The 27,391-nt window shown below is 37.6% G+C and overlaps 2 protein-coding genes across 5 annotated transcripts in view; both read left to right on the forward strand.

The window, feature by feature from the left end:
- The first annotated feature begins 348 nt into the window (after positions 1–348).
- Positions 349–4,640, forward strand: LOC149006343 (SWI/SNF complex component SNF12 homolog). Of its 3 annotated transcripts, XM_089166960.1 has the most exons (4): positions 349–540; positions 832–2,540; positions 2,925–3,001; positions 3,586–4,640. In XM_089166960.1, exons 2-3 carry the CDS (start codon positions 907–909, stop codon positions 2,995–2,997), a joined length of 1,707 nt encoding a protein of 568 aa, XP_089023086.1. In that variant the 5' UTR covers positions 349–540; positions 832–906; the 3' UTR covers positions 2,998–3,001; positions 3,586–4,640. The 3 variants fall into 3 exon arrangements, with proteins under 3 accessions (XP_089023086.1, XP_089023083.1, XP_089023084.1); XM_089166957.1 differs by lacking the exon at positions 3,586–4,640 and having other exon boundaries at positions 2,925–3,537; XM_089166958.1 differs by lacking the exon at positions 3,586–4,640 and having other exon boundaries at positions 350–383; positions 2,925–3,537.
- Positions 4,641–5,350: 710 nt separating this feature from the next.
- Positions 5,351–27,391, forward strand: part of LOC149006344 (Zn-dependent exopeptidases superfamily protein) — a 41,993-nt gene continuing 19,952 nt past the window's right edge. Inside the window, exons 1-16 of one of the 2 annotated variants that reach the window (XM_089166762.1) lie at positions 5,351–5,870; positions 5,990–6,075; positions 6,218–6,319; positions 6,983–7,089; positions 7,183–7,283; positions 8,532–8,619; positions 9,930–10,018; positions 10,342–10,481; positions 10,598–10,760; positions 10,926–11,061; positions 14,270–14,366; positions 15,644–15,773; positions 17,022–17,081; positions 17,958–18,076; positions 20,305–20,429; positions 21,953–22,177. In XM_089166762.1, the coding sequence (XP_089022888.1) occupies positions 5,658–5,870; positions 5,990–6,075; positions 6,218–6,319; positions 6,983–7,089; positions 7,183–7,283; positions 8,532–8,619; positions 9,930–10,018; positions 10,342–10,481; positions 10,598–10,760; positions 10,926–11,061; positions 14,270–14,366; positions 15,644–15,773; positions 17,022–17,081; positions 17,958–18,076; positions 20,305–20,429; positions 21,953–22,177 (1,981 nt within the window). In that variant the 5' untranslated portion in view covers positions 5,351–5,657. The remainder of the gene's footprint in view (positions 5,871–5,989; positions 6,076–6,217; positions 6,320–6,982; positions 7,090–7,182; positions 7,284–8,531; positions 8,620–9,929; positions 10,019–10,341; positions 10,482–10,597; positions 10,761–10,925; positions 11,062–14,269; positions 14,367–15,643; positions 15,774–17,021; positions 17,082–17,957; positions 18,077–20,304; positions 20,430–21,952; positions 22,178–27,391) is intronic. The other variant, XM_089166763.1, reaches the window with a different exon arrangement.

The raw sequence follows: 27,391 nt of genomic DNA on the forward strand, positions 1-27,391 counted from the left end.
CAAATTTGGTTTGGCTCGAGTCAGGTCGAACCAAAATCAAACAAGAATATTTAAATCCAAATATATCAATTGAGTTTCAGTATGCTTCTACCCCTATAACTTTTATTTCGCCCGAGGTCGAAACGATATTTCAACATTTTGCGCGAAACAATTATTAGGTGAACCATCTCAAGCTGGCCCCAATTTGTTTTACACCATGATCTTAATTCGACGAATCGGGTTCAATTTTCCCAGGCGAATGGAGTTGGTTAGACCGGATGAGTTGGTTCGCTTTGTAGCCCTCAATTTCCGGTCCAAAGTCTTAAACAGATATCAGGCTATCAGCTTCTCCTAATGTTCGGTCAAGAATAATGAAATGCCCCAGTTCCGCAACCTGCAACCAGGTTATTCTTTGGCCCATGGTTTCTTGATTGCGTGATTTCTTGCAGAAAACCATGTATCATATCTTTTATTTGTAACTTTAATCTTGGAGATTTTAAAGTACCGGAAAATAGTTCCCGCCTTCACTCTCTGCAATTCATTGTATTTTGAAGATTTCAGGTTAGATTCGGATTTTACATTCACTTCCATTTCCGCCACTTGTTTGTCGAATTTTCAAGATAATAAAGTGTTTATTTCCAATTCGTAATATTGCTGGTTTTGTTATTGCTGCGGTGTTGTTCATTCTGATTTAATATTTAGAATCTAGTGCTGGCTTTTTTTCGTTTAAGAATGTTTATATTGATATGTGATTGAATTAGGGTTTTACGAAGTTTAATTGAAACTGTCTGTTTCATGTGTACTTTACACATGCTTGCGAAATCTAACGCACCGTTGGTTCATGCGAATCAGAGATTCCAGAGGCGTTATCGATTCAGAGTTTTTGATCTCGGTGGCGCCCTTGAGAACTGCGGATGTTAGCTAAGAATGTCTACGAACAACAGTAATCCAGCGAAGAGTATCGAGGGTGCTCCTTCCCCTTTTGGTAATGCGGGAATGGTCTCGTCATCCATGCCGATGAATCACTCAGCTCAGCTTCACTCTCAGCCACAAACTCAGACACATGGTGGCTTGCACTTCCAGGGTCAGTTCCCGTCTGCTCTCCAGCCTCAACCCCAAACCCAAGCCTTGGCGCAGGCTCAAGCCCAAGCTTTTACGCAGGTGCAGTCACAAGCTCAGGCACAAGCACAGGTTCATGCTGCTCAAGTGCAAGCAGCTCATGCGCAATATCAAGCCCAGTTGCAAAGACAAGCTCAAGCTCAAGTTCAGGTTCAGTCCATTTCTCAAACCCAAACCACTGGAATTGGGCATATGAGTGCGTCATCTCCATCCCTTTCAACTCCCAACACAGCAAATGTGAAGCGGGTATTGCAAAAACCTCCAGTGCGTCCACCGGGGACTACAACTAACACAGTTTCCCCCTTCAAAACCATGGAGCTAACCCCTGCTGCTCGTAGAAAAAAACGGAAACTTCCCGAGAAGCAAATACCTGATCGAGTGGCGTCCCTGCTGCCCGAGTCTGCTTTATACACCCAGCTTCTTGAGTTTGAGGCAAAAGTGGATGCTGCTCTCACAAGAAAGAAGATAGATATCCAGGAATCTCTTAAAAATCCTCCGTGTCTTCAGAAGACTCTTCGGATTTATGTTTTCAACACTCATGCCAATCAGAGTCAGATAATCCCTGAGAAACAGAACTCAGAGACGCCCTCTTGGTCGCTTAAGATAATTGGGAGAATATTAGATGGGGTTGATCCAGACCCTTGTGGTATGTTCCAGAAACCAAGCGCATTGTACCCCAAGTTCTCTTCCTTTTTCAAGAGGATTACCATCAACTTGGAGCCAAGCCTCTATCCAGAGAACCCAACCATTATATGGGAGAATGCTCGATCGCCTGCTCCACTTGAAGGCTTTGAGGTGAGAAGGAAAGGGGACAAGGAATTTACTGCGAAGATACGGCTAGAAATGAATTATTTTCCTGAAAAATTTAAGCTTTCAACTGCTTTGATAGAACTTCTGGGCGTTGAAGTTGATACACGGCCCAGGGTTATAGGTGCAATTTGGCAGTACGTGAAGGCTAGAAAGCTGCAGAACCCGAATGACCCTTCCTTCTTTGCTTGTGACCCACCTCTTCGAAAAGTTTTTGGGGAGGAGAAGATGAAATTTTCCATGGTTTCAACAAAGATATCTCAGCATCTTTCCTTCCCTCAGCCTATTCATCTCGAGCATAAGATCAGCTTATCTGGTCCCATCCCAGCTGGAAATGCTTGCTATGATGTATTGGTTGACGTTCCCTTTCCATTACAGAAGGAGATGTCTACATTCCTGGGCAACATAGAGAAGCACAAAGAGATCGATGCTTGTGATGAGGCTATTTGTGCTGCTATTAAGAAGATCCATGAGCATCATAAGAGGCGAGCATTCTTTCTCGGGTTTAGTCAATCTCCAGTGGAGCTTGTTAATACTTTAATTGCCTCACAGAGCAGAGACTTGAAGCTTGTTGCCGGGGAAGCCAGTCGTAATGCTGAGAAGGAGCGTCGGTCTGACTTCTATAATCAACCATGGTAAGCTTTTTATTCCAATTGTTTGATTTTACTGAGTCATCAAATATGGTAAGTTTTCAAAAATATTTAGATTGGGTCTGTAGCTGCTGCAATGATAGTTCTACCAATATGTGTATGCTCTTTGGGAAGGTAGATGTGTTTATAGGATGGTCCAATAATCAGAACGCATTTACTGGATATAATTATGACTCCTTATGCATCTTAGAGAAATCAATTTGCTTGCTTGAGTACAACATGCAGCTGTAGAGGGACATAATATTTGTTCTAGAGCGGTTGGAAGACCAACCAGCTTATATGTGACACATTTGTTCTACTGTATAAGAAACAGGTCTACTGTCAATTTCATTGATCATGATGAAATGTTCCTTTTGATGAAACCTACAGGGTTGAAGATTCTGTTATCCGTTATCTGAACCGAAAGCCAGCTGCTGGAAGCGATGCTCCTGGAAGCACTTGAAATGGTACTGTTTAATTGCAAATTGGAATGACTGTTTATTCATCCTATTGTTGACACGTTTGCCTTCATCATGGAAAGATGATATGATTGCTGATTCATCAGTTAAGGGATGTGAGACATTTTTGAAAAAGAAAGAAAGAAATTTAGAACTTGCCAATCTGAGCTTCATTTTCCCCCGGTCAATTCTTCATCATGGAAGAACATGATTCTCTTGTTGTACCTTGACAAAATGTTGTAAATTCTTAGGTCTTAAGGTAGTTTTGGCACAGGAGCTTTTGTGTAAAGCAGTTCAACTCAAGGCATATTGAAGCAGGAAAACTATGCAGTGTGCACTTGATTGCCACAAAATAGCTCTTTCCTTAATAGAAAATAATGACTTGATACTAGAGAACTTTTAGGAAGATAATATTTTTTTACAGATATTATAATATGCGATTTGCTGAGAAATTTAAAGTGGAGTTTCTAACTCAGTTTAATAAAACAGCTACTTGTTGGTTTATTACGTTTTCTCCCTGGAAGGAGGAGTCATACATAACACGTTGACTTCCATCTGATGGTGTACCTGAAACATTTCATGTCTTTGTGTAGGTATGTTAGGATTTCTTTTGGATCCCAAGTGTATGAACAGCCAATATTTGAAGCTATGGCAAAGATGTTGATGAATTCCAAGAGAATATCAACCAGGGGATGAAATCCTCTCAGATGGTAAATTGTGATTAGAGCTATTGAATAAGCATCCAATAAATATGCTTCTTTCTACCATGAAGAGTGTAAAAGAGGAAGTTTTTGAGCTGTACGAGAGGAAGCACAGGCAAAACTACTCAAGATGCTTGAATCAAGCTAGAATGTTGAATTGATCAGAGACCAGCTGTTGCGGGAGTTTTGAGCGATGTGGAAATGCTACTCTCCAGAATAAAAAGCGTAGATGTTCCTATGCTGCAACTGAGATTCATCAGAAGACCGATGAAGGGACTAATGGAAAATACTTGCGACAAAAAAATACAAATGAAGCTTGCATCAGAAGAGATCAGTTGGAAGAGCATGAAGTACAAGAAATTGTCAAATAAAAAAATTCTCGGATAAAAGATGGGACCTTGCTTCACTCCTACGCAGGAATGTCAATTTTGGTTTGACGGATTGAGATCTTGGTCGAAATTTTGGATCCCGATGGTTTGAAATTTCGCTTGACCTTTATGCATATAACTGAAACAATTTTGTAAAAGATGGGTCTTCTGATCAAACTCAATAGGACAACAACAAGAAGTCTTGTCTCAATTAAATTGGATGGTTTACATGGATCTTGCCTTCTCAGGCCTAATTAGACCGAACAAAGAAAATACCAATGAGTTCAAAAATGAACTTGGGAACAAAGGTGCAAGTAAGGAACGATATTTCGCCTCCAATTTCGGGGGTATTTTTAGTCAATAATTTTGGTAAATTAGTTGCAAATATGTAGTAAATTTGAATTATTTCCTATAAATTAGTTCGTTTAATTTCTCTTACCTAATCACATTTAACATGTTACCTTCTGAGGCCTACATCATTTGGATATAATTTGAATTATTATCCATTCACTATAAAGGTTCTATTACAAAATTCATTTATAATTTAAATTATTTTCATAAATTATTTCATGTATATACTCTTCCCTAACCACATTTGGCACGTTAACTTTTGAGACTATAAATCACTAGAATATAATTGTAAGATTGCTTATTAATTTTGAAGATTTTATATAAAATGTCTTCTTAATTTGAATTATTTTAAAAAATTATTCTATGTAAATTATCCTCCTAATTACATTTAGCACATTACCTTTTGAGTCTTAAATCATATATTTCGATTTCTCACATATTGATATAAAAATAATAAAATAAAATATCAATATATCGCAATTTCTCGGTGATATCTCGCATATCTCGTTTCGGGAGGGGATTTCATTTCGCCCCTCCGATTTCGCCGAATTTCGACGATATTTCCTTTCTTGGGTGCAAGAAGAGATAAGAGGAGGAATGACATGAGAGTGACAAGAAAATGCTCCGGGGTAAACAAAAGAAAATATCAAATATATAATTTAATTATTTTTTTAAGTATATTTTCTGACCACAACCACCATTACCTACTCCATTTGATTTTTAATTTTTTTAATCATTACGTGATGTGATCTACGGTGCTGCAAATAAAAATTCCTATAACCCTTAAACCGTAACAAATGGTTCGAGAATATACCACGGCAGCCAACCTTATAACATTATAAAATAAATAAAAAAAAAAAAAAAGAAAGGGACCGGTTGGTAATTAAAATACCTTGCCTCTCAAGTCTCAAGAGAGTTGGGACTCGTGTAAGATTCTACGCGGGAGTCGAACAGACAAATTCAACGTCGTCATCAGTTATTTGTTTTGGATTTCTGACTTCGGGTTTAATTATTTAAAAGCCGGGGATACTGACGGCATCTGAACTGAACTCTCAAGTCTCAACATAGTTCGAGTTTGGAAATTATATCTTGTTAGATTCCCAGACTATTTGATTTTCCTTTAGTTACTTCACCTTCCATCGGTTGAACTAAGGATTTCCTCTGCTCGTCCCTCGATTAATTGATCGTTTGAACTGATGTTTCAGTAGGTTTTTACAATCCCAATAGTTTTGATCCGATTCGAAAATGGTGTTTCGGTTAAACTCCGGCGATGTTACGGCCTTCAAAATGCTGGTTTCTTTGGGGATTCTTTACGGACTCATGTCGATCTTAGCGTACTCGGTCATTCACATGAAACATATAAAGCCGCTCGGTTTTGACGCGCCTCTTGATCGGTTTTCGGAAGCCAGAGCAGTCGAACACATACGGAAGTTATCTAAAGAAATCGAGGGTCGTCAAGTCAGCAGCTACTTACCATTTTACTTGCTTTTATTGCAGATAATTCCTTTTAGTAACGAAGATTTTCGACTACTTGAAGCCTCATCGTTTGAAATACTTTGTGTAAACCGTGTTGACAGGAAGGGCGTCCAGGTTTGATAGAAGCTGCTCAATACATAAAAATGCAGTTAGAAATGATGGCTGAGCGAGCTGGACCTAGCACGAAGTAGGTAGCTGTTTTTGCTTTTTTTTTTCCCGGTTCAATTCGGGTTGATGGAGTTTGGAGATGTGTTCTGAATTGGTATTATGCTGTTCATTATTATTTATATGTTTATGAATTATTGTCTTCTTTTCTGAGATAACCACAGGATTGAAATTGAAGAATCACTGATAGCTGGCTCTTTCAACATGCTTTTCTTGGGTCATGGCATATCTCTGGCATACAGGAATCATACTAATATCATTATGAGGTAATCTTACTGATTCACTGTTATGATAGGTTTCTATCTGAAGCGTTATGTCAATGATATTTGAGGCGAATTTCTGGTGGTGACATTCCCTTTTAGAAGAATCCAATGTCTTGTCATTCTCGTGAACATATATACCACATTTTCATGATTTACTTGACAACATTAAATTAAGATTCTGGTGAATGAAATGAAATTTATCATAGAACTTCTTTCCAAGCAAGTAATTTTTTATAAGGAAACATCATGTGGCTTGGTGAGATGGCTTAACACTATTTTTAGGTTCCTAATCTACATAATACAGCAATATAAATCTGGGGAAAGAGTTCCTATGGTACTCAGTATAGGGTAACTGAAGTTTTGCATGGTTGGTCTGGTAAACTACTTCATGAATGACTTTATGTTCAGCTAATTGCCAGTGCTGAAGTTACAAGGTGCAATTCAGTTTTTTTGAATTGATTGATGCTTTCAATGATTAAAGGGGGGTAAAATTTGGAAAAGACACTGTATCCATTCCTTATTAACTAATCTTTAGTTTGAATTGGCTAAAAAAACTATTTGTTGATGATTGTCATATGACGGTTATGGCCATTGGGTTTAACATTTCCAGAGCTGTTTGATAAACCCTTAGAATGTCCTTCTTGATAAGTCCCAACTATATTTCAGGATATCATCGACAGATTCACAAGACACTGATCCATCATTTTTAGTTAATGGCCATTTCGATAGTACCATTGGCTCTCCGGGTGCTAGTGATTGTGCGTCGTGTGTGGGTAGGTTCAACAATATCATTCACTACCCTTGGTTATATTGTGTTGTCTACTTTCCCTTGATTATATTGACTGTTCTTGTTTATCTTTGGTCAGCATCAATGATTGAAGTAGCAAGGCTCTTGGTTGATTCTGGTTGGGTTCCTCCTCGGCCTATTATATTTCTTTTCAATGGCGCAGAGGAGCTTTTTCTCTTGGTATATATTTTTTATGGTATTAGAATACTTTTGGAAAATGAAATCAAGATTCTTGTAATCTTGAGTTTTTAAAGTTTCTGTTTATAATTTTACTTTTGGGTCCTCCTTTTTATCATTATTTTAGCTTTGTAGCATTTTCCCCTCATGTGGTGGTTATGTGTCAAATATATATATTCCTTTTGATAGAAAAATAATTTGTATCCTATCATGCCTAAAATTTATGAGACATAATCATATTGAAATCACTTTGAGGAATAATTTGATTTTCTCTCTATTTAATACTTTATTAGTAAGCAGCTTAGAAACATAACCCTTCAGTTTCAAATCATGTTTTTGTCTGGAAAAGATTGAATGCCACCATTTTCTTCCATGAAATATTCAACACTTGTTATTTCAAGTCTCTAGAGTGTAGAGTGCAATCTTTTCCTTTTCACAACAGTTGCATCACAGGATTAGCACCCTAGATATTGTCACAGCTCACTAAAAGCCCTGACTTGTGTTGAGAGATTCATTTTGATATATTATGTGGTTCTTGAATTTCTCTTTATCCAATTTTACATGGAATTATGAAAAGGATCATCATGAAGTATCCCTTTCTACATATACAGTTTCAGGTGACTGTAAAATGAGATTAAAATTTTGTACAGTACATCCCGGGAAAGTTGTAATATGACATAAAGTGGTTGATGATTCCTCGTACACAAGACAATAGGCACAATTAGAATAAATTATCTGTTACCTAATTAAGTGAGCAGTTGTCATCATTAGTTTAGTCAACTAACATGATAAAGGAAGACCTCCAAATGTACTGGTCAAATAGATGATAAGCAGTAAATATGCTTTCTTAACTCAACAAGAGATATTGTTTTGTTGCTAATATCAGGTTTTCATGGTAACACCATCCCGGTAGGATGACGGTTGGAAGAGGGGGGAGAAAAGTCCCTGTATGGTTCCCTGAAAGGCTTGAGTTACTTGATTTCTAGTTTTATCTCTAACAGCAGATTGTCAGATATTCGGTTACGTTCTATTTAGTTCTGTATGCTTAGTCTTCATGTAAGAATATATTTTTGGTATTAAGCCACTTTGTTTTCATGTAAATGCATGCAAACACTCTTGAGAAGATTGTTATTATGATCTGTGGTTGGTATAGAGTTGGTTCCTAAGTACTTATTGTTCTGTCCATACTCCAAGATACAGATTCTTCTTAAATCTTAACCTTTTGATGGATGAACTGTTGTTAAAATTTAGGGGGCACATGGCTTTGTGACAACACATAAATGGAGTGATACCGTTGGTGCTTTTATAAATGTTGAAGCATCTGGTTCTGGGGGCCCTGGTACGATTCCTCTAAAAACCTTATATATATTTTTTTAACTATGACATAATCTATGACGTAGAAATCTCCATTAACAACCTGCTGTTAGATGAGCTCCCCCCCCCCTCTTCCACCACCCCCTCGCCCCAAAAAAATTGAAAAGAAGAAGAAAAGAGTAAAGTAAATCACTGTTCAGTGTTATGGGTATTCGTGGTATGGATAAATGTGAAGGTTTGTTGTTGTCAAGAGATGATTGAACTGTAATCTTTCTGAAGCAACCTCCTTGAAAGATATTTTAGAATTTTACCCTGATTCGCTCTTGCATGCTTGCAGACACTTACACGTAGACATTTATCTGCATTACAAATCTTCATTTGAATTGGAAACCTTGGTATTCGCTTATCTCATATTTTCTATGCGTCAGTAATCCAATACCTCCTATTGGTAGCTATATTGCTTCCGCTTGCCTGTAATGCTGGGTTCTGATGCAGCTTCATGTGCAGGACTAAAATAGTTGATAGAAACATGTTCATGATGAAAATTTTCTTTTGTCAAACAAAGATGGACTCATGTTCAGGCTTCTTCTTTTTTGGGTTGTATGCATGGGACAGTTTCTTAGACTAATATGTGGTGAATGGATTTCTGTATGGTTACATCTTCAAATTGCATCAGAGTCCAACTACAATTCATAATGCAAGTTTTAGTATGATAGGTCTTACTGGCTTTTAATTTGCTAATAAACTGAAGTATGGATGGGAGAAGTGAAAGAGGATACCTTGGGAAGATTATGGATACCTGGACTTGGAAATATTAGGACTTGCTAATTCCTCTTTCCTTTTTAGTTTGTGGGGGGAAAAATAAAGAGAAGGGTCTCATTGGCTAGACAAGATAATACTATCTGCAGCATCTGTTGTCAAAGGCAACCTAACTGAAGTTCATTCTCAGTTGTTTTTGCCATATCCCCCTTCTCCATTACTTTCTATTTTAGATCCTCTTTAACTGAGTGAATTCTATCACTTCTACCTTGCACCTGTAGTATTTAGAAATATTTTCAAAAGAGATTGCATCCATTTGTAGGTATTCCCATTACTATATATGTGACAGAACCCATCACATTTCCCAATATGTTAGATGTGACAATGCTTTAATTGTTTCAAATACTGTTTTCTTTTATATCACTACATCACTTTATATAGAATGAGTTCCATTCCCCCCCCCCCTCCGGGTTATCATGTAAGATCCTAGTATACATTCATTTCAGCATAGCACTTTTTCCTCTTCATAGAATGTTAGAGCCAACTTTCATTATTCTTATTATATTTAATTGACAGATTTGGTGTGCCAATCTGGACCTGGGTCTTGGCCTTCTCTTGTCTATGCACAATCTGCAGTATACCCAATGGCGCATAGTACAGCACAGGTTCTTCATTTTTTCCCCATTTCTTTTCATATCTTTTTCCTCCAAAAAATGTACAACTTGAATTGATCTTCATTTTATGTGTCGTAATTGGTTAATTAGCTGTATTGTTTTTCTTCAGTTTGAAATCTATTTACTGTTGTTCCATCATTATGTCTTGTTACATGAGGAAGCAAATTTTGTCGTCCCACTACATATATACTTCCTCTTCAGCACTATTCAAGTGTTCTATGTCTTCTATGAGTTCCCTTTGGTGGTTATATGACACTCAGTATTTTCATTTTGGTGATGAGTAGACTGCCATTGATTTTTGTCTATATTCGCAGGATATTTTTCATGTCATTCCTGGAGATACTGATTACAGAATTTTTGCTGAAGACTATGGAGAAGTTCCTGGGCTAGATATCATCTTTCTCCTCGGTGGTTATTTCTACCACACAACCCAGGATACATTGGAAAAAATACTGTATGAATTACAAGTACCACTTTGGTACAGATTCCTAATTTTTGTTTCTTAAAGTTTTAATATCAGTTCTAATAGTTGGTTATATTCCTTAATAAGTTGAGAGTTTTGTGAAGCAGACCTGGTAGTATGCAAGCACGTGGAGAGAACCTGTTCAGCTTAATTAATGCCTTCTCGAGCTCTTCTAAACTGCAAAAAACTCATGAAAGAGTACTTCAGATGGAAAAAAACGGAATTGAGGATGAACGTGCTGTTTTCTTTGACTATCTTACATGGTTTATGGTAGTTTTTATTATTCATTTTTATGCTTCATTTTGTTGGCCAAATCTACATTTTGTGTTCCATTTCTTCTTACATTTTCATATTAAAATGATGCTACAAGATATGATTACAAGTGATAATTGATGAATAGCACTGTTTTTTTTTTCTTCTTTCTATTTCTTGCAGGTAATTTATTCAAGACGGGCCTCTTTGATACTGCATGGTCTCCCAATTATTGTTTTCTTTCTTGCACCATTCTTTCTGCGTCCACCAATTGTTGGTTTGCATTCTTGGTGCTTGATATTTTTTGACTTCATGAAAGGTATAGTGTCCTTGTCGAAAGTATATCATAGTTTGAAAATGCAACTCTTTTCTGAAGTAATGATTTTTTCTAGACTTGCATGTAGACCTTCTTCTGAAATATTTGATTCTTTATATTCTGAAGAATCTGAACTCCTCAAGTAACCTCAATAGGAATGAGGCCAAGTACACTATCTTAATCAGAAACTGCTCGAATTAGGACTGTTCTTGGGGTTTTGCCTTTTTGGTTTTCAAAAAAGTCACTTTGGGTTTTAGGGCTTTTAGTTTCAGTTTGGACTTGAGACTTTGTTTTGAGTGTAAAGGCTGCTATGCAAAGGGTTCAATCCAAATTATGGACTAAGTGGTTAGTCTGTTTCTTGATGTTACTGCTTTTTGTAAGGTTTGCTGGATTTTAGGTTTCCAAGGGGAGATGGGGCTATCAGGGGGATCGAGTATGAACACCGTGGAGGGGTGTAGTCTTCCAAAATTTGGTGATTCTGATGGTTAGAAGGTCTAGGAATTAGAGTAGCAGGTTGTGGGGTTTTGGAGAGGACATTAATGGAGGTGTTAGGGTTTCCATGGATGGATGAGGCATCAAAGGGGATGAAGTGGGAGGTATTTTCCTCTTTTCTTTTTTGGCCCGGGGGGAAGCGAAGCACTATTGGCGGCAATAAATGGCTCACTGAGCGGGGAATGTTTCCTGGGGTTGAATTTGTGAGGGTAACTGATGGATGAAGTTCTGGAATTTGAATTGGGAAATTTTTGAATTTGAGTCAAGTCTGAAATTTCTAGGTTTAAGTGGAGGGGATGGAGGATTTTTTTGAAATAATGATTCAGCAATATATATATATATATATATATATATATATTTATTTATTTTTTTTTTTTTTTGGGGGGGGGGGGGTTGTTGTCCTTTGATGGGAATTAGAATGTCTTTGGATGGAAGAGTTGGGTTGCAGATTCAGGTGGAATGCAGTTGGGGTGTAACTGTGTAAGGGAAAACCAGAAATTAATTGGAATTAAGGGTAGGATTTAAGATCTCCTTACTTTTTTCAGTTGAATGGCAGCAACTTGTAGGGATGATACCTCTTCTGACATCAAACTGATTGCACAGTCAGTTCATGGGCTTGGACATTACACAGCCAACTCCAACCAACTTGGACGTTAAGCATCATGAAGCTTGCAACCTGATTATAAGCACCAAGCCTCGACCTTTTTTTTTCTAAACGATAGACTTGGGCCTAACAGAGGAGGAAAACAACTGCAGCTTGCTGACCAAAAGTAAGGCCTTAATCAGCCTAATTACAATAGTCATCGGTTGACGAGGAACAGGAAAAGCTAATTCTGAAACTACGCAACCTTCCCGTATGCATGGATGTGTGACAAGCCTAGACTTTTAAGTGGTCACACGATAACTTAAACCATACCATTGGACATAGACCAATTGAACCAAGTATTAAACCATGTTTCAATCGAACTATTCGAAAAAAGAAAAGCTAAGTAAAGAAATTAATTACTCTTACTACCTGTACAGCTTTTTCTTGGGCTGCTTCTTGTGGGTGTTGGTCTTTAGATCTGCATCTTTTTAACCCTAGTGATATTTACTGAAATACCTCATAGGTTTTCTGTTTTTCATGAGTATCTGAAGAATAAGCTGTAGCACTTTAATTGGTCATTATTCTAGTTCTTGGCTTAGAAACTAACCACTTTTACAGCCTCCGTCTCTGCATCTCTCCTCCTCCTCTCTGCTGTTGTTGCGTTGAGTGACTCGGAGGCCAGAGAGACATAGGTTGCTGCCTGCCTCTCTCCGCCCCCTTCCCTTCCCGCTTTCTGACTCTCCTTTCTCTCTCTCTCTCTCTCTGTTTCTCCTTCTCTCAATCCCATATACTACCTGATTCTATGCTGTTTCTCTTCTCCTCCATACCCTGATTCTCCTCTCTTTCCCTCTATTTCTTCTCCTCTCGATCTCATCTCCTCCCTGTTTCCCTACCATTGTTTCCATCTTCTTCCCTCTCCTCTCTACCATCTCCTATGTCCGGGGAAAAAAAAAAAGTTTGGCCGTTTCAGGGTTCCGTATTTGGACGTTGAAGATTTTTGTTTTCAGTGGTCTCTCTAGTTTTGGGGAAGCATGAGGGCCATTGTTGCCGATCTCCCAAGTTCTATTTCGTTCCCATATATGGTCTCATTTCCATCCTCTTCTCTCCTTCTCTCTCCCCTTTCTGTTTCTGGTTTTCAGATCCCTCGTCGAGGATTCTTGTCCTTAATGGCTCTTCTGGTGTGGGGGAAGCCCTGAGGGCCATTATAGCTGTTTTCTTCAATCCGAGCTCATTCTCAAATCCAGATGTTTCTCCTCCCTTTGTTTTTCCTTCTCTAGCCCTCTCTTCTTCTTGTATCATGGTTTCATTCTGTCCGTCGAGGGTTCCAGCCTCTGATGGTCTCTCTAGCTTTGGGAGAAGCCATGAGGGCCATCATTGTTGAATTCTCCGAACTTCTCCAACCCTGATATTTTCTCTTCTTTTCGTCTTTCTTGTGTTGATTCCAGCCCTTTTCTCCTTTTGCGTCTCCTTCTCTTCCCTTCCTGTCTCTGGGATTTGCTCCAATTTGTCGAGGGTTTTGCCATTGATGGATTCTCTGGCTTTGGGGGAAAGCCATAAGGGCTCTCAATTTTGAACACTCAAATTATTTTGGAGTCTAATCATTTCTTCACTCTTTATCTCATTCTTGTGTTGCTACATTCCCTTGCAAATGTAATGCTGCTGTGTAGGTCCAAGTGGAAAGTCTGGCTATGGATCTCTTGTGCAATGTAACAAGTTTGCTATTGTTATTGCCCTTAAAATGTTGCTTGGCTCATTGTCTTGGCCTTGAGCCTCTTTGCTTGTGTATCTTTTGCTTTAATTGTTGCTAGTCGCTTGGCCCATTGCCTCTTAGGTTCCTTGTTAGTTGAGGCTCTATTCACGCTCTCACTTGCTTGTCGCTTGTGCTTTTTGACTTTCTTCTTTTGGTAATGAATTATTTAATCATCCAAAAAAAAAAACTAACCATTTTTACTACCTGTACAGCTTTTTCTTGGGTTGATTCTTGTGGATTTTGGTTGTCAGATCTGCATCCCTTTTTATCCCTAGTGATATTACTGAAATACCTCATAGGTTTCTTTTTTTCAAAAAGTATCTGAGGAATAAACTGTAGCACTTGAATTGGTCATTATTCTAATTCGGTTTTCTTGTTTGCAGGATTACTGTTCCACACCGTTGGTAATATTCTGGCAATTATTCTTCCAATTCTTTTTGCCATTGCGAGATTACTCTTCTCCAGTTATGCCATGAACTGGTAAGGGCTTATAATACCCCTGTTAAGTGCTTCCTTTATGGAATATTGCAGTTACCATAGGCAGTTTTTCTTATTTCTATTTTTTTTAAATGTTTCCCGTGACATTCACTTTATTCTGAATTGTAGGATTTAACTTTGAGCGGTTCCTTCTCTGTTGGATATAGTTAAATAATAGCTAATCCCTCTCAGAGATGAGATCTACCAGCTAATTAGAAGCTTCCCTCTAATATTTCCCTCAATTAGGGACTTAGGGTATTACATCAAATTACAAGAAAACTCAACCAAGCCTTGTGTCTTTTTTATTTTTTATTTTTTATTTTCAGGGGGGGGGGGAGTTGTTACTAAGTCATGAAACAAAATCTGTTAATGGAATTAAGCAGCCTTTTCCTGACATTGGATGCCAGGTGCATGAATCTTCTTTTTGCATGGTTGTTGTTCATATTTGCATAGTGTCGCTCCTTTTTATCCCTTTAATTTGCACCTATTGCTCATCCTAGTTTCTTTGGTTTAAATTCATGGTCCAACCATCTTGTTCAACTTCCTGTGCTGTTACGTAATATGATAACTTCCAATTACCTTACTATGCATTTCTTTCTAATGCTAACCATCCTAATCCTGATGCTCATTCCCAACATACTGATCATAGCTACGGCCTACAGGTTTCTCATTTTTATTTGGTTTCTTTGCAGCTCAACATAATAGTATGGACCTTATAGCCATCATATATGTTGAAGAGTTTTGGTTCATGAATGTGTTGATCATGCATGCATGCTTCGACTCCTGTTTGCTATATCTACTTGACTTCTTTTAATGAAACTGCAATTTTTGTGTTTTTTTTCTTCTAATTGATTGAAGAAAAAACTATCAGTCATCTCAAGTTATCTCTTGATAGCCAATTCTAAAGAACCTTCCATTGCTACCCTTATACTAAAATTACATTCCAGAACTGTATATTTTACTTTATTCCATTTCTTTTTTTTGGGCCGATGGTATCAAATGTGTTGCTAAATGAAAATGTTATTTTAGTATGATTCAAGTAACATGAGCTTTCTCTTTATTTTTCAAGCATGATGTAAGTAAAAGCTGCCGAGCACTATGTCAGTTGAACTAACCATTCAAGATGAATAATATGAGGTCTTACCTATAGCCATTAGGGCAAGTGAAGTCAGTAAAGGGCCACATGCATGTTGATACTTTTGCCTGGATATACATTATTATCAAGGATTGTGAGTGCATAAAATTTGTATCTCCTGGTAAGATGAAACTATTGCTTGCAGGTTTGGTCACCCACATTTGGCCTTTTTGATGTTTGTCCCCTGTTCACTTATTGGTTTGTTGATCCCCGGAATCGTATGGAGGCGCTTTTCCCTTTCTCAAAAATTTTCCGTTCCCAAGTTGCCAGAAGAGGTACATTCTTCAATATTAATTTCTTCATTATTCATTTCAAGTTTATTGAGTGGCATTTTTTAAATAATTGAATACAATTACTTTTGTTGTCTCTCGGATCACTTTGTTGACATACTATATGTTGCCCTTTGCATAATAAGCACAAATAAATAAAGTGATAAAGCCCATGAATAACTATTGGGGCTCCAACACAAAACTTCAAGGCATTGAGATGGCCCAAAACTAAGAGTATTTTAGACACATTCAGGGTCCCAGATAACTGATGTGACACTTTGATCAGCTGTGAGCTGCATATTGCCTGAGATAGAATCATGAAACACTACTGCTAATGGGCTCTTCTTGTGTTAACATTTTCTGACTGTGCTTCATATGCATGGATGAAACCCCAAACTATGGGTTGTACCATTCTTGTTAAGCACCTTGTAATTGTTACTAGTTTTTATTAAGCATGTTGGTACACCGTACACATATGACATCTAGGTAGAGTCGTTGGATGTTAAGAAGAGGTGCTTGGTTTGGCCTATTACTTAATCAGGGTTTCCATCTACAAAGAGGTGAACTAGAATGAGAGAAGTTAAAACAGAAGAACAAAATCATTACAAAGAAAAACCAGTGTATGCAGGGAAGTGGACAATGAACTGGGTTTTGGCTTGAGCTATCAGTGGGATAAAGGGTTGATTTGGTATGATTTAAATTTCAATTTCAGATTGATTTCACTGAAATAATTGGTTGCATCAACTTGAAATATTTTGAGAACAAGAAATCCATTTAATAGTTCAATTCTTGAGATTAGATTTTTTATAATTCTTATGGAGGGAGGGGAAGGGTGTTGATGATGGTTTCTTTCTTCCTCTTTTTTTGTTTTCCCTGTAGGTTGTGGAGGGGAGAGAGGGGGGGAGTGTGGTGGGGTGAGAGGGTGGTGAATATGATTTTGTGACAGGTACCGAAATTCAGATGCCACATGTTAAATGCGAAATTCCTTTTGATGCCTGGTTCAAGTTTCAAGTGTTAAAATTCAGATGCCACATGTCAAATGCTAAACTCTCTTTCTCTTTTGTTTCAGTTTTGATGCCTGATTCAAGTTTCGAGTGTTAAAATTTAGACATCACATAGTTAAATGACAAATTGTTTGAAACCACCACTGTCTATTGATCTTTTATTTCCTAATGAACTTAATCTAGCTGACATGATCTATTACTTATGTTTGATGAATGTTTTGACTGATTTCTTTTCCTATGAGCCTTATAGGCATTATACGACGAAGCAAGGTTCTGGGGAGCTTTTGGATTTTATGCTTCTATTGCTTTGGTATGTTACTAATAGCTGTTTTCCTTTTAATTTAACTACTTTACAAGGTGAATATTTTTGTAGTGTAGATGTGGTGCCTATATTTCTGTTTATTCCAGTTAAGGGGTGCTTTGCAATCATTGTAGAATTTTAGCTCTCTCTCTCTCTCTCTCTCTCTCCCCAGTTTTTCAAAGTTTACCTCTTCCTTTTTTACGAAAGGAATGATGAGTGGAACTTGACACTGCTAATAAACGCAGAACTCTGAATCTTTAAATGGCGGTGTAATTGGATTTGTACAGTTATGGGCCCCTACATAAACTGTCAATAGTGGAAAAGTCTGCTGCTGCAGCAGTGTTGTAAAGGATCCATATTGGATCTAGGTCAGGTATATCCCAGTTCTATTTGGTTTATACATCTTGCAGACCCAAATACTATTTTAGAGGGGGAAACAAGCAGCATGTAATGGTTTTGAATCTACAATCTTTGAGGCTTGTTCTAACGACCTACACTATTTTTTTTTTTTTTTTTTTTTTTTGGGGGGGGGGGCTAGTTTGGTGGGTTATCAGTCATGTGAGCTTGTCAATTAGCATGTGCTTTTTTGTGTGAAATGATGTCACTAATGGGTTTTCAACAACTTTGTAGAAGATAAACAATGTTAAAAAAATCACATACTATTCTTGCTATTTTTTTTTATGGTAAATGCAACGTGCCAGTAATAAAGTAGATTTAATTGGATATTACTGGCCTGGATTCATAGTATGATCTGATTTTAGCAGAACTAAATATTAAGATCAATTAATGGATCTATACTAATATTCTTGAAGTTTAAAATTATCCACTAATAGTCCATTCTATGTTTAGTAGTGATGAATATATTATTTGCATCAAATTGTGCAGGTATATCTTCTAGCTGGCCTGAGTGGAGGCTTCTTGTCTTTTTTCTTATCCGTTCTAATGCTTATTGCATGGGTCTGCCATTGCGTATCAACCAAGATTTTTGGTCCCCAGTCACTCAAGTATGGTTGCAGATGTCCTTTGTTCTATCTTGTACCTTGATGTTACTGCTCATAACCAAGTATCTTGAACTGTTCAAATTGTGTAATTATCCCTGTCTCAATGTGAATTTCTATGAGTGTACTGTCCTTATTTAAGTATGGAAGGAAGATTAGGTTTTTCTTTCCATTTTGCTGCAAATCTCATGCAGATATGTTTCTTTTCTTCTTTACCATCTGGTAGGTAACAATCAAATTTTATTGTGAAGCAATAGCTTGAATACAAAGCATAAGTTATAATGACTGCAGAAGTCTTAGAGATACATTTCACCAGTGGCACTGCTCGCTTGAGTATTGGCTGAATATTGAGACCCCTTACGCATGCCCTTCCCTACCTGAGTAATCATGAGAGAATTGGCAGTTCTTGTACTCAAAGTGCAGGAGAAATCTCTGTACCCGCATAGACCTGTAAGGGCGTAAGGCCCATGCCCAGGGCATGTGGCATTGTGACTTCTACCACTGTGGGGGGTCTCAGGAGGATTGTAATGTACATCTTCTATTCTTCTTACAATCTTACCATGGAGCCCTTCTGGTCAAAATGGAGCAACCTTACTGTTGCACTGAGAGGGCTTTGCATCCAGTCAATACTCTACAGGGTGTTATGGTCCGCAATCGTATTCCTGATAGCACTGTTAAGGGAGACTCCCAACCATAAAGCCTTTTGCTTGGGGTGATGGAATCAGCTCTTCCAGTGGTAATGGCCAAATGGGAGACTAATGATACAAGACCCTCCACACCTTCATGATCCCTAAATTCTTCCCCAACCGCAGGAGGACCCAGATTTATCAAGGGAGATCCCATCCAGATTGGGCTCGTCAGTGTCTGGTTGTTGGGGGACCCAGTAATGATGAATCTGATACGCATCTCGTTATAACATAAATTCCCTCTCGTAAGAAATAGTTTGTCAGAGATGCTATGAAAAGCCTCTGAGGTGGTTCTCCATGTAGTATACCTCAACATAATCAACTCATTCTCCTTCTGATATCATATCTGCCTCCAACAAAAGATTCTGTATATCCTTTTTCTTTCCATTTTGTCCAAATGATGACTAGAAAACAGAACCGTTCCAGAAGGTCTTTAAATGTCTTAGGTATTAGAAAATAGACGGTATTATACATAGAACCTTCAGACTTCAGTATTGTTAAGTAAGTCTTTTGATAGAGTGGTGATTGGGATGGTCAGGGTGCCTCCCAGGTAGCGGGCATCCCAAATATCCCAGAGAGCAGATGGTGTGGTGGCATGATTTGCCAGCAATATTTATATATTGCTTTGCTTGTAGTTCCATACAGCAACTGTACTGTCCTGCATGGCTGGATGGGAAGCTGTATTTCTGTCTGTTTTGACTGTGAGACTGTAAAAGATCAGCCCTGTTTTGGACAATCTGATCCTCCCGCAGTGCAATTCAAGAGAATCACCATATCTTTAGATATGCAATCAAGATGTCTTCAAACATCGGGGAATTGTTGCATCCAATATCCTCAAAAGGGGCACAATCCTTGTAATCAATATCTAACCAATATGGCAATATCCCAAAATAAAGTTGCAAGGTGGAAAGGTGTCCAAGATCTTTCTTAAGTTGATTTTTATAGTAAGAATTCTGTGACCCATATCAAATTTCAAACTGTCGGGCCATTCTGCCATCCTAGATGGAATAAAACGATCATCAGGTTTGGAAGGCACCCTTTGTTTGGTGCCTGGACCATGCATGAATGGTTTCCAGGTATTCCAGGTTCCCAGGTGTTTCCAGTCAATATTTCTTCTATTTCTAATGTTCAGATGAGGTAGCCACTCCCTTGGGCCCATACCCAAAAAATTCTGTCCTGGTGCTTCTGCAAGGCCTTTCCCTGTTAAGCTTTAACTAGTTGGATTTGGCTTCAATTTTTAGATGAGAATTGTTATGTGGAGTACTGAGCTTGCAATATGTCACTTTCACCATTTGCATTCAGCAACGAACTTAATGATCTATGCATATCCAAATTCTTTTAATTTAGTGATGTCTTGCATTATTCTTAATTATTTCAGTAGTCATTTGCTCTTACTGGCATGCCGTAATATTTTCCTCATTAATACAATAATGTTAATGGTATTTGTAATATTATATTCCATTTTCTTTTCGGGTTGATTTATATTCCATTGTCTACAAACCCAAATCTTGAGTTTTATTAAAAGAAAATATGTATGTAATGTCTCAGGTCTGTGGTTGCTTATGTGGCACTATTACTACCATACCTTGTGTACTGTGTCTGCTTTTTCGGGTTTCTTCTTCAGTTCTTGATCGAGAAGATGGGAATGATGGGTTCCCTACCAAATCCCTATGGTTAGTATTGGCAAAATATATCCTGGTTTTTGATACTTGAATTATAGATAATTTATGATTTCATAGATCATAATTCATCTTTTGAAATATTGGGGGTGGTTTATTTCTGGTCCTGTGAATCTAAATCAATGGTTGCTGGAGTATGTCTCATGGAGTTCAGTATAGCTATATCTTTCTTGTAGACAACACCCTTTTTCTTTTTTTCCTTTTCTTCCTTTTGGTCTTCTAATTGACCCAAAAGTTGCAAAAACAGCAAACGAGATCAGAATGTTCCCATGGGGAAATTCTATAGGACTGTTGTACGATCGGCTATGATTTATGGTGCAGAATGTTGAGCTGTTAAGAAACGTCATATAGATAAACTCAATGTAGCGGAAATGCGGATGCTAGGATGGATGAGTGGCAAAACTAAGAAGGATAAGGAATTATCATGGTAGAACTGGTTGAGGAGTAGCTCCAATAGGTGATAAGCTACGAGAAAGTTGTGAGGTGGCACGGTCACATTCAATGGAGGCCTATAAATGCCCCTGTACAGAGAAGTGATTTAATTAAGATTGAAGGAATTAGACGAGCTAGGGGCAGACCTAAGATGACCTTAAGAGAAGTGGTGAAAAAGGATATGCATAGCATAGCTTAGGCCTTATATAAAGTATGGCCCCAAACAGAGCTGATTGGAATGCAAGAGTCCATGTAGCTAACCCCATTTAGTTGGGACAAGACTTCTTCTTCTTCTTCTTGTATGTTAATGCATTGCCACCATCCATGTGATTCGCAATTTTGCATTGTTCATCTACTCAGTTTCTGTGTCCATCATGCTGCGTCAATCAAGTGGTGAGATCTTAGAAGGGCATGGCTCAAAGACCAACAGCTCAGAGTTAAAAAGCCTAGAGCTCAACTCTTCTTGGGGCCTACCTGTATTATAAAATCTCTAGTTAATGTTCAAATTTTCTTACTAACAGCAAATTATTCACCTCTAATTCTCTAATAAAATCTTTAATTCATGTTCAAATTTTGCTTACCAATAGCTAAGTACTCACCGTCCATTCTCTCCTAATCAGTCTCAAAAAGATTGAAGTTCCTCCGGCCAGTTTGGTATTTATGTGATCACCTTTATATGCTGAATAAACTCACGTCTCATGGTACAGCATGCCCCAAAGTATTGATCATAATGGGCCTGCTGTACGTTATTAAGTTCTCCATTTTGTCATAAGGCTCCTTATCTTCTAGAGACATCCAAATATAGCTTCTGAAAGGTTTGGTATGGATCTACATATTTTACTGGGCTGTAGCCTCTTAATCTTTACCTGGTGCCTGGTCCCAGGAATTTCCTGGGAGGGTTGAGTTTGGGCTTTGCCGTTAGTCCTGACCATTGGCATTTTCCTGCAAAGTGGCCACTCTCAGGACTTGAACATGGCCATTTGCCCTGGAAGCCAAAACCTTTTACCATGTATATTGTGGTTTAATTTGTTTTGGAATCTGCAGATCTCCAAGATCTATATCATAGAAATTGAATTTGATTTCAGGGTACTTCGTTCCCGATGTCATCGTGGCAGCAGTAGTTGGAATTTGCACTGGTCTGTGCGTGGGCCCAATAGTACCTGTTGCTGGTCGATGGTTAGCCAGATCATCCATTATCCAGTTCTTGCTGCATCTTAGTTTGCTTACCTTGGCAATTTCTTCCCAGTTCTTCCCGTACAGCACGGATGCACCAAAAAGAGTTATTATTCAGCACACAATTCGGACTGCAGGTACTTTGTAATCTCGAACACTTCGTACTTCAATCAAATTTGGCTTATGGAGGCAGGCATTTCTTTCTAGCGAAGTATTAAGTACAACATTTAAAACTGCAAAAATAAATTTGTTTCTTTGTTGTTGATTTTTTTCCTCATATCTTTGAATTTATTATATTTGGATTGAGGGCAGGACATATTTACCTGGGCATTAGTGAGGCACACTTCCCATTTATGCCATTGCTTTACTCACATACACGTGTGTTTGTATATCAAAATTGATGAAATTGTGAAGGTTAACAATTTACTTATGTTCAAGATATTTTACAAAGGCTCTCCACCTTCGTTTTTGTTAGAAAACAAGCATTAAATAATCAAAACAACAGCTGAACTAGAACAAAGAAAAGAGAGAAGAAGAAGAAGAGAAGAGAGATGAAGAACAAGTAGAAGAGGCCTGTGATTCTTGCTTGAAGAGTCTAGAATCGTAGAGCCCTTTTATTTATAGCTTCTAATGAATCTAATACAACTTGAGAGACAAGTAATTGTCCTCTAGAAAAAAAGAAACAAAAAATTACAGCTTTAGTAATTTCCTAGCTCCTAAAATAGAAAGTTATGAAAATAGAAACTATGCTTTTTTAGAAACTACCAAAACTTATGTAGAAAGACTCCTACATTAGAAATAGAAAGTACGGTAGCATCACTAGCATATACTGTTCACGTGAACAGTAACACAGATTTTACAGTACAGTACCGTGAACAAGTAAAAACATATTTTTTACTGTTCATGTGAATAGTGTTGTGAACAGTAAATAACCCAAGTGTATATACTTCAACACTCCCCCTCAAGCTGGAGTGTATACAAAGAGAACTTCAGCTTGCACAATAAAAATAAACTTGAAAAGTAGCACCAATCTTGAATCGTGTAGCAATGACAGATGTCGATAAACACTGATAAAACTTCACCCAGGAGATAATCAACACCAACTTTAAAAAAAACTTTAATTCTTCATGTCAATAGAACCATCCAATATTGAGAACAATCGACGATGTTGAAGACGAACAAAGTCCATAAGTATAGCAGGATCAAAGACACTATCCATATAATGCCGGTAGTAGGGAGAAATATCCACACTAGATCTTCAAAATTGTAACTCCAAAGTCCATATAAATGCTTCACAAGAAAGCAAGTAGTAGGTAGGCAAAAAAACATTATCCACATAATGCCGGTAGTAGGGAGAAATATCCACGCTAAATCTTCAAAATTGCAACTCCAATGTCAATTTAAATGCTTCACAATAAGGCAAGTAAAAGGTAATGTATGGGTAGGTAAAAGACAATATTGATTATCGTGGATGAACCAAGTAGGTAAAGTAAAAGAAAGTATAGGTTACTGCAAACCAAGTAGGTAAGGTAAAAGACAGTATGGGTTACTGCGGACCAAGTAGGTAAGGTAAAAGATAATATGGGTTACTACAGACCAAGTAGGTAAGGTAGTATGGGTTACTACGGACCAAGTAGGTAGGTAAAATACAGTATGGGTTACTACGGATCAAGTAGGTAAGGTAAAAGATAATATGGTTATTGCGGACCAAGTAGGCAAGGTAAAAGACAGTATAGGACTATAGGTTATTGCAGACCAAGTAAGTAAGATAGTATGGGTTACTACAAATCAAATAGGTAGGTAAAAAGGCAATATGGGTAAAGATAGGTAATGATATTGTTGTAGAATGCCATAAGTTGAGGGCAAAGATCTTCACAAATATTATCCATCAGCACATCTTGAGTAGATATAGAATAAGGTACCATTCTCCCCCTCACGTGTAGCATTACACGTGGACAATTAATGATGACCAGTGACAAGCATCTTAAAGTATGAGCACAAAAGAAACCCAAGAAGGAAAAGTAGCAGCCACAGAGCAGTGTATTATTCACCAATAAAGCTAATCAAGCAGCAAAAAATCGTCTCATAGGACAAAGTCTTATGCACCAAAGGGGAAAAAAATTCTGGACCATCGCTAACCCCTTAGGCAAGAGCAAATTAGATCAAGAAAAAAAATATATTGAACCAGCTTGGAATCTCAAAATTGCAGTAGTCGCTGTGCTATAACAGTAGTTGCAGTAGCAAATAATATCAGATCTCGGACCATAGCAACAAACTTCTGCTAGATTTGAAACTCTAATAGATCTTGATATGAAGGAAAAGTAGTCCTCTAGGTCTTTGTAGAAGTTTTAGATAAAAAGAATGCTAAACTTGATTCTGAACTAAACAACGGAAGCAGTAGTAAAGCAAGATGATAGCAGCAGAATTTTTCAGAACAGAGAAATTCATTGAAACAGGGTACTAGTATACGACTTGCAGCTGAACTTATAGCACAAACAATGGAAGACAATACTTAGGTCTTGCAATCCGAATTATGGGCATATCTTCACAAGAATCAAGAGGAATCCCAGGACATCAGTATAGTGCAGATTGAACTTCAGATTTGCACACAAAAAAAGGGTAGTAGCAGCCTCAATTGAATCAAATAGGTAGACATATCCCTAGAAAGCTTAGGGCCTTTTTGTAGTATTAATACATAGATACTTGGTGCTTCAAAAGTTAAAGAAGAAGGACGGCCATGCATAATTATTGCAGCGAAGGTTGGGGCTGCCCTAGATAAGAAAAAGGAAAGAAAAAAAAAGTAGGCAGCCAAGAGAGAGAAAACAGTCCTAAGTTGATTAAACTTGCTCTGATGCCATATTAGAAAACAAGCATTAAATAATCAAAACAACAACTAAACTAGAACAAAGAAAAGAGAGATGAAGAAAAAGTAGAAGAGGCCTGTGATTCTTGCTTGAAGAGTCTAGAATCATAGAGCCCTTTTAATTTATAGCTTCTAATGAATCTAATACAACTTGAGAGACAAGTAATTGTCTTTTAGAAAAAAAGAAACAAAAAATTACAGCTTTAGTAATTTCCTAGCTCCTAAAATAGAAAGTTATGAAAATAGAAACTACCACCCAAATAGAAACTATGCTTTTTTAGAAACTACCAAAACTTATGTAGAGAGACTCCTACATTAGAAATAGAAAGTACGGTAGCATCACTAGCATATACTGTTCACGTGAACAGTAACACATATTTTACTATTCATGTGAACAGTACCGTGAACAGTAAAAACAGATTTTTTTTTGTTTATGTGCATAGTGTTGTGAATAGTAAATAGCCCAAGTGTATATACTTCAACATTTTTCTTTAAGATGGATTTGTGGACAACATTTTGCTACTAGATGTATTAATAGGGTGCTCTGGTTTCCATAAACATTTAATCATGAGTGTCCTTCATAAAGAAAGAGGAGAAAGAAAACAAGAAAGAGGGAGGCAAGGGAGGGCAATAGTTGATCAAAATAGACAAATTTAATGTGTATTATCAAAACATGCTCAATATGGAAATTTCATCAATTATTTCAATCACTTATAAGTCACAGTAGCTTAAAAACAATTCCCCGTCTAATTCTTTCTAACACCATAGTTTTGTTAGTTTGTTAGGTGTTATTAATAGCCCATGGGTGTGATAGAGGGAAGTTTGCCTTGCATGTGTATAATAAAATTATGGGTGCCACTCTCACTCTATTTGAAAGTAATTGAACAAGTAGGAGCTTAGTTGGTTTTTAATTAGTTGAGGGTTTTCTGATGGATGGGGATTTAAGTAATCTCAATGAGTGGGGTGCATGCTCAAGCTTGTTATCTCCATGCAATATCTGAGTTTCTCTTATAGGGAAATAATAATGATGCTTCCCTTAACCCTCAAGGCCACCTCTTCTATGTTTGCCAATGGTGCTGCCATCTCCTTTTGGCTTGACATTTGGTTCCCTTTAGGAATTATTTATGACCTAGTTGGCGCTTGCATAAACTACTTCTTTGAGGCATCTCTTGGGATGATATCCATGCCCTTGCCAAATCCAATATGAAAGCCATGGAATCTCTCTTTTGTGGCTTCCTTTGGAAAGGTAAGGAAACCCCAAATTTCTTCATCCAGCCAACTAGGCTTCTATTTTCTTGCCTAAATTTGAAGAAGCCTAGATATGGCAGAAAAAAATTTCATCACCCCTTGGCCTTGAATGCTACCTTTTATGTGATTGCTAATGATTTTGCCATCTCTTTCTAGCTTGGCTCTTAATACACATGAGGGATTCTTCACAACCTTATTTGTGCCTGCACAGTCTACATTGGATCTCAAAGGGTGCCCTTTCTCCTCCTTTATCATCCGTCACTCTTGATGCAGAATCATCACCAAATTGGACTTCTTAAGAATAGTGACGAAATAGGAATTGAAATGTTTAATTCTTTAGTATCTTATTCAAAACTTTACAGTCAATATATACACAACTGCTATCTATGAAATAGGAAAGAATATCCTATCTAGAAGATTAGAATAAATAAGAAATCTACCTAGAATAGAAGATTACAATCAATGAGAAATCTACCTAGAATAGAAGATTACAATCAATGAGAAATCTACCTAGAATAGAAGATTACAATCAATGAGAAATCTACCTAGAATAGAAGATTACAATCAATGAGTAATCTACCTAGAATAGAAGATTGCAATAATAAGAAAAATACCTGTAATAGAATATTACAATCTGATCTACTTAGATTAAAGATATTAATAAAATATTTTGATATGATTCTAAGATTTTCCACACTCCCCCTCAAGCTGGTGAATAGGCATTCTCCATTCCCATCTTGGATATGCATTTTTGAAAGGCTGAGCTGCTCAATCCTTTAGTAAGTACATCAGCAAGTTGACTATGTGTAGACACATACGGCGTACAAATCAGTCCGCTATCCAGCTTCTCTTTGATGAAGTGTCTGTCAATCTCAATGTGCTTGGTTCGGTCATGTTGAACAGGGTTATGTGCTATATTGATTGCTGATTTGTTGTCACAGTAGAGTCTCATTGGTCCACCCCATTCAACCTTTAGGTCTTCTAAGATAATCTTCAACCAAAGTAATTCACATATTCCTTGAGCCATTGCACGAAATTTTGCTTCTGCACTTGACCGATCCACAACATTCTGCTTCTTGCTCCTCCATGTCACAAGATTGCCACCAAGAAATGTGCAATATCCTGGGTCGACCTTCTATCCACTGCTAACCCTGCATAATCAGCATCAGTGTATGCTTCTAGCATCATTCCTTTATTCCTTATAAATAAAAGGCCTCTCCCTAGCGTCCCTTTTAAATAT

This window comes from Hakea prostrata, chromosome 8 (genome assembly GCF_041222555.1).
Source record: "Hakea prostrata isolate BN-2017 chromosome 8, UWA_Hpros_2, whole genome shotgun sequence".
NCBI classification, from domain to species: Eukaryota; Viridiplantae; Streptophyta; class Magnoliopsida; order Proteales; family Proteaceae; genus Hakea; species Hakea prostrata.